The sequence below is a fragment of the Rattus norvegicus genome, chromosome 4 (assembly GCF_036323735.1).
Source record: "Rattus norvegicus strain BN/NHsdMcwi chromosome 4, GRCr8, whole genome shotgun sequence".
NCBI lineage: Eukaryota > Metazoa > Chordata > Mammalia > Rodentia > Muridae > Rattus > Rattus norvegicus.
Genome location: NC_086022.1, coordinates 119,916,312 through 119,927,399, shown reverse-complemented (window position 1 = coordinate 119,927,399; position 11,088 = coordinate 119,916,312). Strand labels below are relative to the sequence as shown.

At 46.1% G+C, this 11,088-nt stretch overlaps 1 protein-coding gene across 5 annotated transcripts; it reads left to right on the top strand.

Annotated features, from left to right (window-relative positions):
- The first annotated feature begins 3,855 nt into the window (after window positions 1-3,855).
- On the top strand, window positions 3,856-10,491 carry Nat8b (N-acetyltransferase 8B). Of its 5 annotated transcripts, XM_008763107.4 has the most exons (3): window positions 3,856-6,498; window positions 8,593-8,750; window positions 9,641-10,491. In XM_008763107.4, the coding sequence occupies exon 3, from the start codon at window positions 9,701-9,703 to the stop codon at window positions 10,367-10,369; it is 669 nt and encodes a 222-aa protein (XP_008761329.1). In that variant the 5' UTR covers window positions 3,856-6,498; window positions 8,593-8,750; window positions 9,641-9,700; the 3' UTR covers window positions 10,370-10,491. The 5 variants fall into 5 exon arrangements, with proteins under 5 accessions (XP_008761329.1, XP_038962908.1, XP_017448499.1 ...); XM_039106980.2 differs by lacking the exon at window positions 8,593-8,750; XM_017593010.3 differs by lacking the exon at window positions 8,593-8,750 and having other exon boundaries at window positions 3,856-6,871.
- The last annotated feature ends 597 nt before the right edge of the window (window positions 10,492-11,088 follow it).

The following is an 11,088-nucleotide window of genomic DNA, read 5'->3' as shown; positions in this document are numbered from 1 at the left end:
CTGCAGAATTCTGCCCCAGAATATACTGGGGCAGACCAGTGTAAGGAACTGGAGCAGACGGTTAGAAACCAAAAGAGGACCAAGCTGGGGCAGGTAGAGAAGTGCACCCCATCTGGAAGGTGTAAAGAACACATTGGCAAACCAGCTCTGGAGGGCACTGCCAGGAGAGGGCCATTGTGTGAGCTCTACCACCTTCAGGGATTGATCCTGCTACCTGCCCGGTTCCTCTGCCTTTGGATTGCCAATACCTAGTTAATATCTTCTTTTTCATCAGATGACTCATAACTAACTTCCATTCCCATACACACTGGTCTAGCTTCTGTCCATGTCACACAATCCAAAGGCCTAGTGGAAAAACACTTCTTTTTTTTTAAGTTTCTAGTGGTCTATTTAGAATTTAAATTGTGTTTTTTACTTCAGAAACACACGTGAATGTTTTCTCAGGCAGCTTTCCTGAAGTTACCATGGAAAGGTGTCCTCTGGGTACCTGTGCGTCAGGTCTCAGGTAGCAGCCTAAGGAGCTCTGCCTAATTCTATGTCTTCTCTCCTTTTTAATACTCTTACCGATTGCCATTGCTTGATTTTCCAATTTATACATTGATGGATTCTTCCTTTAGCAAATGAGGATTTAGCTCTCAGCCTGCCTACTCACACCACAGCTGTTTGCTGTTCCTCTTTGATGAAATCACTAGATAAGTGTTAGATATCATGAGCTGTCGTGTTTCATGGCTGAGGGTTCTTTTATGCCTTCCCATTTCCTTAGTGTTTTGCCTCATTCATTTGTTCATGTTCTGCTGATTATGTCACAGATTCACCCTCCATATCTGATAGCATTATAAACCGTCTCAGTGAGTGATGCTCCCTTTTGCTTTGACTCCTTTGCTGAAGCTTCTTAAAATGTCCCAGTTAGGTGCCAAGTCCAGTTGCTAGGGCTTCCATGGTGGAGGATCATAGACTAAGGGATGTAATCTATAGGAATCTTTTGTTTCTCATAGTTCTAGAAACTGGGAAGGATGGAGTCAGCAAGAATTTGTTTTTAGAGATGACTGGTACCTCACCGTCTTCTTGTGGCCTTCTTTGTCTTCACGTCTCCCCCACTCAAGCACCCCCTCCTTTCTTATGATGTGCTGAGATGCGTCCTCAGCTCTCTCTTCTCAAAGATATCAAGTCATCAGATTCAGACTCACTGTGGTGACCTCATGTTAACACCTTTGCCTCTTGAAAGATGTCCCCAAATGCAGTAATGTTTCAGATACTGGGGCTTAGAACGCTACCAGGAATTTGAGGAAACACTCCTGTCCATAGGAGGCACACTCGTGTTCCTTACACATGGGACACAGCTCCCGACCTGAGCTCTCTTCCCTCTTGTCGTTTCTTACAACCCGCTTATGTGCCCTGGGCCCAGGTCCTCCTTTCATGACTATAATTTCCCATTTGATCATCATGTCCTTCAGTGGGTTCTCAGGGCAGGGTGGGGGGATAACAGCCGAGCCACAGAAATGGATGTTTGATTCTCTGCTCCTGTCCTTTAATTAGCTACAGTATTTTTATTTTTATTTAACCTTTTCATGTTAATCTCCAGCATTTTTCTTCTGATACATTGGGGTTGTAGATGCTGAGGTTGACCAGGACCTTAAGCATACTAGACATGTACTCTGTCATTGAACTATACCGCCAGCCTTCTGACCTATATATGTGATATATATAAACGTGATAAAAATATAAAAGATAAAGCATTTTTTGATATTTAAATATATTACATATATGTTTGTTTGTTTTTTTTTTTTAAAGATACGGGTTCAGTTTATTCTGCAGGCCAGCCTTGAACCCAGGGCTCCACCATCCATCTGCCCAGTCTCCTAGCATGTGGGAGTTCATGCCCAGCTCTAAATTTTAATTTCTAAGAGTTATTAGCTCATTCTTTTCTTAAAAAACAATAATCACAATATATTTCTTGGCTATTACATGTTTACTACACTTAAATTATGGAGGGAGGCTCCGTGTAGGAGTCTAATTTCCAGTAAAACTTAAAGCTTCCCAGAATTGTGTCCAAACAAATTCCTGTGTTCGTTTCCTACTGAAGTGTCAAATGGCTTATGGCCTTGGGGAAGGGACTGCCAAGGCTTTCTGTACCTGGCTGCAAGCTGACTTTTCCTTCAATGTTTACCTCTCTGAATGCCAGCCATTTTGCAGTCATACTCTGTCTTGAATGTTGTCCTTTGTCTGTAATCTGTCCCTGGTTTCTGAGCTAGGCATTCGTGTATGAACCACTCTCTAGAAAGTCTTCTCCTTCAACCCTACCCCAGTGAATTATCTTTCTGCAGTGTATTCTGTGTACGCTGAGCTAAAATACTACGTCAGGTTCTGTGCCACCATGTCAGAGTAGCACAGTATGACAGTACCTTTTGCAGGGAAGGATACACCCTGTCTTGTCTTTGCAAATGAGTCTTAAAATTCCCAAGCTAAATCTTTAATCCCAGCACTTGGAAAACAGAGGCAGGCAGATCTCTGAATACAGGCCAGCTTGGTCTACAGAGGGAGTTCCAGGACAGCCAAAGCTACACAGAGAAGCCCCATCATGAAAATGGGAAAAAAAAAATTCCCAGGCCAAGTAGGACAGATTGACTCTGGTCATCATGGTAACTCTGGCACCACCACACCACGTTCTATCTTTTATTATAAAATATAACCCCACTTCCAACTACAGGGGATGGGACACAGATGGCCATGGCATCTGACTCCCTGAGCTGCTGCCAGAGGGTGAGGTGAGGAGACAAAAGTGGAGAGGACCAGAGGCACCTAGCAAGCAGCGCCCTTGTTCTGCCTTGGGTTACTTGCACGGTTTCATCTAATGAGACTTCCAGAGAAAGTCCGGACGGAATATCACGCCAGGGAGCCCGGCACTTACTAAAGCAGTGCACACATTGTATCCCGTGGCTGTGTCGTTCCCTGCTTCAGACCTTTCCTCACCACTCTGTACATCACAGAAATGCCAATGACTTAATTCTCATCTCCAGCCTTGCTTTCTGAAGGACCTCCAGTGTTTATGGGTCACACGCTCTTAACCTTACCTGACTGATAGACCTGGTCTCTCACCGACTCACACGCTACAAAGACTTGGAGCTTTTGAGAAAACCGGTGTCAGTTACATCGAGGGAACAATTTATCAGTACCTAAGGTTTCATTTGGGGTTATATTTACGTGACATGGAGAAGAGTTTTAGAATCTGGAGTAAGATTATATTTAGTTTAACAACCAGCACAGTTGTGACTGTTTATGCAAGTCCCATCTCACATAGCACAGTTACACCTTCTGAACCAACTTGCAAATGCTGGATAATGGTCTCCTTGCATCTGTAGGAAGAAGGGTCATTAGCTCGAGGTAGCTTTTTTTTTTTTTTTTTTTAAAGAAAAATAAAACAAATTTCTTTGTGCATCCTGACTCCACCCTCTCAACTCCCGTCTGTTTCACAGCTCTTCCCACCAACCCAGCCCTGGTAACTGCTGATCCAGTTTTTCTCTGACCTTGTCTCAAATGCCGTGCGGGTATAATTAGGATGTAGGCTGCTGAGTGGGGTCTCACATTTGGCTACTGGCTTTAAGGTCTGTGTTACAGGATGGATCAGTGGTCACTTCCCTCTGTTGCTGAGTTGTTCTACTCTATGGTTATCTTGCACTTTGTTTAATCATCAACCAGATAAAAGATATTTAGGTTGTAGGGTTTTTTTAATTTTTAAATTTAAATATAAAATTTTTATATAGGATTTTATGTAAATACCTTCCCTTTTCCCTCCCCTTGGAGTGGAATGCTGCCATGTATGTTTAACTTTATAATAAATTGTCAAAACTTTCCCAAACAGTTGTACTATTTTGTATTCTACCAACAAGAAATGAGTGTTCCAGTTACACCTCACTAGCAGTTAGTAGTGTGCATGTGTTGGGGGTGCAGGGGGTTATCCTCAGAAGGTTCTGTCCACTGTGAGAACTTGGTTGTTTTAGTTGGTTGGTTGGGTTGGGGGTTTTTTGGTTGGTTGGTTGGTTGGTTGGTTGGTTGGTTGGTTGGTTGGTTGGTTGGGTTGGGGGTTGGTTGGTTGGTTGGTTTTGTTTTTGTTTTTTTGGGTTTGGTTGCTTGAGACAGGCTTCTCTGTGTAGGTCTGCCTGCCTGTCTCTGGAGTGCTGGGATTAAAGGCATGTACCACCATACCCAGCTCCACATTGTTTTGTGGGGGGTGGGGGTTGTTTGTTTGGGACAGGGTGTTTGGCGTAGAGCTTGCCTGAGTACTTGTCCCCACCTCTCTCTCCCTACTGAGCTATCTCTAACTCAAATTTTAGCTATTTTGATTTAGAAAGATAGGTTGTCTCACTGTGCTTTTGAAATTATTTTAAAGATACAATGGATATATATTATAGGTGTTTAAAATTGCTTTGTATGTGTGGTAGTTTGAATAAGTATGGCTCCCATAGAGTCATGTGTTTGCTTGGCCCATAGGGAGTGGCACTATTAGGAAATGTGGCCTGGGAGAAACTGTGTCACTGTGGGGGCAGGCTTTGAGGCCTAGGCCTGTGGTCTAGCCTCAGCCAGTGTGTCTGCTGCCTTCAGATCAGGATGCAGAACTCAGCTCTTTCTCCAGCACTCTGCCATACTTCCACCATGACAGTAACGAACTAAACCTCTGACATTGTAAGCCAGCCCCAAATAAACGTTTTTCACGATGTCGCTTCACAGCAACAAAATCAGAACTATGCACATGTGTCTATGAAGCCACGATGAAATCACAACAAATCTGAACCCTCTCCATCCAGACCCTTTCCAAAGAGTTACTGATCTCCTGTGGCATTGTGGGTCGGTGTTACATAATGGAGTCATAGCGTGAACTCTTCCTATGTCTGCCTGCTGTTACAACCTCAGATAACCGTTCCTCAGGAGCTCTATATTTTGTTTGAGATAGCATCTCACCAGGTAACTGGTGACCTGGAACTTGCTATGTAGACCAGGCTAGCCTCAACCTCACAGAGGTCACCTACCTCTGCCTCCTGAGTGCTGGGATTAAAGGTATACACACCCAGCTCCCAATCTGTCATTTTATCTCTTTTTGAGGCAGGTCTTGCCATCCTTGGAAATTGCCCAATAAACTAGGCTGGCTGGCCACTGACCCGGGGGCTCCATTGCTTCTGCCTTACTTGAGCTGGGATTACAAGCACACAACATGACCCCAGGACTCTACTCGGCCTTTTTCTTTTAATGTGGGTTTTAGCAATCCAACTCAGGTATCTGATTTGGAAAGCAAGCACTTTATTAATCCCCCAGGGTTCACTTCAATTTTTAAAAACTTTTTAAAAGTGTTTTTATCACTATATACAGGAATATAATGTAGGAAGCTGTGTCTTTTGGCTTTAGTTTTACATTTCTCCTGTTGAGATAAATCTATCTGTGAAGTATGTTTTATTTTGAATGTTTACTTCATCCATGACTAAGGTTGAAGGCTGAATCTCTTTTCATATGGTCTGTTTTTTTTTTTCCTGACATATTTTTGTTAAGTGTTTATAATGTATTCTTAACTAGGCTTTCTTCACTTACTGTATAGATTATATTATACTGTATAGATGGTATGGATGACAGACTTATGTCATTATGAATTTAAAAATTAAAAGCAAAATGAGGTTATAGCTCATTGGTAGTTTGCCTACTAGCATAAAATTCAGGGTTCCACACACAGTTGTAAGCCTGCAATCCAGTTTTCTCACAATTCTTAAACTGTTGTCCCAAGTGCTGCTCTCCCAGATACAAGCAAGACTTCCTTCCCCAGCTCCTCCAGTCACTGATTCTTTCTGTTGTGCTTTCTCCACTACCCTAATTAGGAGAGTAAGCCCATAGCCTAAGGTTTCCACTCTTCCCTTTGTTTTTAGTGCACATACACCAGATACCTTCCATGTAAACAAAGTTTTGACAAAAACAAAAACACGCCAACTAAGGAAAATAGGAAACAGGTTATGGCACGTTTAGTCTGGCTGGGAAGCTCAAGGGTCACACACGACCTTCCTAGCCCACTCTACATATAAAGACCATACTTAATGTTGGGTAAGTCCCGGAAGCAAGTCGCTGAGGAGGGCTCTGGTGTCCAGGGGTGTACCCAGTGACTGGTGTAACAACGCGAAGCAAAGTGAGAAATGATTGTGGGGTCTCTAGTAGTGGAAAAGTGTGCTCACTTTATTTAGGCTAATACTTTTCTTATCACAGCAAGAAAGTGACTACATCTCTCAAATAAACCTTCAGCAGATTTTACAAACTGACCCCAACTTCCAGGCTCCACCCACAGGAAGGTTTAAACAGGAAGGTTTGGACTAGACTATTTCTTCTCCAGCACAAGCTGCCCTCACACAGGGAGGAGTCAGCGGAAGCACTCTCTGGATGTTGACCTCCACTTGGGCGGAGACAGCACTTGTGAAAGTGGAGGGATTTGCTTCCGGGACATGATCGTCTAAGCCGTGTGGCAAAATGGTAGTGGGTTCCGCCCAGCCGGAGCCATAGCCCTTTCCGTGCAGTGACCGTTTTGAGAGCGAAGTGTGCATGTCTTCGTCAGTGTTTGTCACGAGCCCTCCCAAGCCGCGGGTGGAGAGCGACATAGTCTCAGGAGTGCGGCTCCGGCCGGAAGGCCACTCGGCTGCGCGCGCGCCGGGGCGGGCCTGCAGGCGATACCGGAGGCTGAGGCTGGAGGAGCCGCGTGCGGACCGCACAGCCACAGCCAGGCCCAGTGCTGGGAGGGAGGCGCTTCAGAGAGTCGCCCCCCACGCCCGCCTTTAGGGGGCCAGCGGACTCGGCGGAGGAAGCCTGGAGCACAGGGACGCCTTGTTGGAAAGCCTGACCAACCTAAGTGAGGGCAGGCCATGCCATCAGGGCTAGAGAGGAGTCAGGCAGGGTCCAGACTCTACTTGCGGGATCTGGTGACATAAGGTTAGGGCTTTAGCTTCAGCTCTGACTTCCTCCTGAAGGACCTGGTGACCATCGGGATAGACCAGTATTGCATATTGGTGGCCTGTTATTGTGTATCAGGAACTATTTACAAATATCCCCTTCCCCTTTTGTGTTAAAAACCTTAGACAATTCCAGCAAATCGGAAATGAACATTTAATTTTGGTATTTGTTCTTTTCACTATTTTGTCTTTGTGTACAGGTTTTTAAAAGCACTATAGTTAGTGCTCCATGGATATAGTCCCTAGCACTTGGGAGGGAGAAGCAAGAGTCTTGTGAGTTCCAGACCAGCCTGAGCTATGTGATAAAACCTTCAAAATATCCAAAGAATTGCAACAAGGGTGCCCAGGGGTGACCAGCTATAAAATAGTTGACACCTTTGGATCACCTTTCAGCGACCAAAAGCTTTCTTTTTTTGTTTAATACTTGCTCAAATAAGGAAAAGAAAAATTCCACGGTTTAGCTGTACTTGTGTGCTTCATGCATTTTCATTCGTGTAACTTAATTGGATGTGATTGCTGTTTGCATTGCTGTGAGCATTACAGGTCTGGTCTGGGGATGGGAAGGAAGTGCTTGGGTTGGCTCCAGGGCTTTGTGTCAGTACACATGGAGTAGTAACAAAAATAATTTTATGGTTAGGGGTCACCAAAACATGTACTAAAGGGTCACAGCACTAGGAAGGTTGAGAAACCGTAGACTAGATGCGCAGCTGCAGGCTGGTCCCTGTCTGTGGAGCTGTTCTCCTGCTTATCCCTAGCCAAATAGTGCCGATTCCTTGTCATTTCTGCCCTAAATGCACCTCAGGGTGATTAGGACTTCACTGTCTGGCCTGTGTCGTAATGGACAGGTCACATGAATCTTGGGCACACCGCTGGTACTGATGAAGGTTCATCTTGCAAACAGTAACCTACTAGGCCCACAGTGTTTTGTGCAGAGAAGACCTTGAATAATTAAGAAACATGTTGCCCTTATGTCTAACTTAGCTATTCGACAGGGTTCCTCTTGGGAGTCAGCACTGATTGAGTATTAATTTCCAGAACACCTTGTTGGTCAGGGACTTTAACAGCATGCAGCCTGCACACCTGAGAGCCTTGTCTTGCCAGGGCTGCCCTCATCCTCTACTATCATCAGCTTCCCAGCTAAATGTAATCATGGCCTCATGTGCATCTGGAATAGGATGTCTGCACTACTTGACTCTGTGCAGGTCCTTTAGAAGCAGGTCCCTGCTGGTGTTAGTCACTCCTTTCTCAAGGATGGTCCAGCCTCAGGAGCATCCTTGCTTTGCTCCTGTCACTGCTTAGGAGACCAACTTTTCCTGAGGTGTTGGCTCTGGGCGTCCTTTCTGAAAAACCTCACTACTTTCATCCTGACATCTCAGTATCTTCCTTGGTCCTTGTTACAGCTGGGAGGCTCTCCCATTCTCTCCTGGCTTCAGAACTCCCTCAACCTGCTGTAGCTTCTCTATCTCTTTAGAGAACCTGCTTGCCAGGCAACAGCGGGCCTGGGTAAAATGGGATAGCCCAGTCCTCATTAGCCTTCAGACCAGGGTTTGGGGCAAAGGCAGAAAGCATCCCTTCCACAGGGACAATTGGTAGAGAAAAATGTCCTTCTATTTTGTCTTAGGGAAACAACAGCTCAGCTAACCCATGTGAGAAGCATGATGTGTAAGCTCTGAACAGCCCCTAGAGCTCATGTAGCTGTCCCTGTCCAGGGCCCACCATCTGGGCAGCCACTCAGCTGGGGATGACAAAGGACACTATGGCTGAGTGAAGGTGATGGAGGTGAGGAGGAGGAAGGAATGGAAACCTTAGGATCCATTTTATCAGGATCAGGACAGCATAGAGAAAAGTCCTGTGGTAACAGCCTCGTTGCTATGGGAGGACAGCTGACATCAGGCCACTCTGAGCAGTTATGTGCAGGGACCAAGCTGACTTCTAAAAAGGGCAGAGAGATGCTGCAGCCTGAGGGGAATAGTAAGCCGGGTGGCAACCACATCCTACTTTTCTCTATTAATTATTAGCCTAGACTTCGGAGGTGAATGGACATGACCGACCTGCTGTCATTGGTCAGCTCTATGACCCTGGATTTTAGGTTAACAAATGTTCAGGAGCCAGTTAAGGAAGTGCAAGGTCAGGCCTGCTCACAGCTGTCAGAAAACTCTTAGACTGTCTCCACTGAATGCCACTAGAAGCTGATGCCATTCCAGACACTCTAGGTTGTGTAGTAGCGGGTAAGAAGATACAAGTACAGTACTGTGGGAAAGGTCCCTGCGTAGGCCTGGACTCCCTAGAACCTACCTGGGACTTCAAGGATGGGGAGGTGGAAGGGGGGACCGTAGAAAATGGTTTGTCTTTACCAATCTGTAATCTAAACTTTTCTAATCCTTGGGGCGGAGATTGTGAAGGGTTACACATTTGTAAACACAGGATGCCTGCAATATGTAGTCCACAGAGAGTAAACAAATAGATTGGTTCATGGAGTCTATCTGTAGCACTGTGAAAGCTTCTAGTAGGGTGAAGAGGGATGTAGTCAGGTGTTACTGAACAGACATTCTCCCAGTGTTAGTGTCCTGCTTGCCCTCTGATGACCCTCGAGCAGGGCCTACATAGGTCTGGGGAGGTCTGGGTTGAGAGGGAGGTCAGGGGACTCACATGGCTTCTCTCTTTTGTAGGACTCAGGGAAGGAGTGTGGGCAAGTGAATGCTGAGATTTGAGACCCAGAAGTTTCTCCCATGGTTTCTTATCACATCTGCGAGTACCAAGACAGCGACTATAAAAGTGTTGTGGATGTGTTTACCAAGGGTGCAGAAGAGTACATCCCCTCCACCTTCCGCCACTTGCTGCTGCTGCCCCGAACCCTCCTACTCTTACTTGGGGTGTCCCTTGCCCTGGTCCTGGTGTCTGGCTCCTGGCTGCTGGCTGTTGTATGCATCTTTTTTCTGCTCCCATTTTTGTGGTTCCTTGCTGGACAGCCCTGGAAGAATTATGTGTCCAAATGTTTACACACAGATATGGCTGACATCACCAAGTCTTATCTGAGTGATCGTGGCTCAGGTTTCTGGGTGGCTGAGTCTGGGGAGCAGGTAGTGGGCACAGTGGGTGCTCTGCCAGTCAAGGAGCCTCCATCAGGGAGGAAGCAGTTGCAGCTCTTCCACCTGGCTGTGTCCTCACAGCATCGAGGACAGGGGATAGCGAAAGCACTGGTCAGAACTGTGCTCCAGTTTGCACGGGACCAGGGCTACACTGATGTTGTCCTTGAGACTAGCACCATGCAGATAGGTGCTGTGACCCTCTACCTGGGCATGGGTTTCCAGAAGACAGGCCAATACTTCCCGAGTATGCTCTGGAGGTTAGTGGGTATTCGTTTTGTTCAACTAAATTACTCCTTCCCTTCTGCCTAGGAAGGGAGGCTGTGACCTTGAGTTCCTGTGGAGCAAGCACACTTCCCTGCACTCTGCTACAGGAACCAGTGAACCCTGTCATGTCAGTGTGATTAACAATAAAAGCTTGTTGCTGCACACCAGATTCTGATGCATGTGATGGCTGAGTTGGGGTTTCTGGCAGGCCTGTGTATGGATGAGCCCATCACGGTTGCATTAGGAGAAAATGCAAAATGTTATGTATTTCACTTACAAGTCTGTGGACCAGAAGTTTCTGCAGGTCTGGTGGGAACAGCTCCCCAAGCTCACCTGTGCAAACACCTAAGCTAGCTGAAGAGCCAGATGACATTGTGCCTAGTAGTTCCAGCAAGCCAGCTGGGCAAGGGTCAAGAGCCTTGAGAACAGCCAAAGGTAAGGCAAAGGAGAAAGACAAAAGGTATCACCTGCAGAACATGCAGGACTTGGAGACAAATGGAGATTGTGCTTGCATGATCTGAAGTCAGACCAGAACTGGGTGCAGAACTGAGAAAAGGACCGGCAGAGGTATTTTCTTGTCATGGCAGAGGAGTAGGAAGTTGGTGAGGACAGAGTAAGGACTGATTCTATGGGGGAGATGACCCATGTCGGCCAGTGTTGGAGAGCTGCTGTTGTGGGCTATCTCACAGGCCAGCATCACTTTAAGTAGGCCTAACATAAAACTCTCCATTTCTAAAAGGATACGGGGATGAAAGCGCCCTACA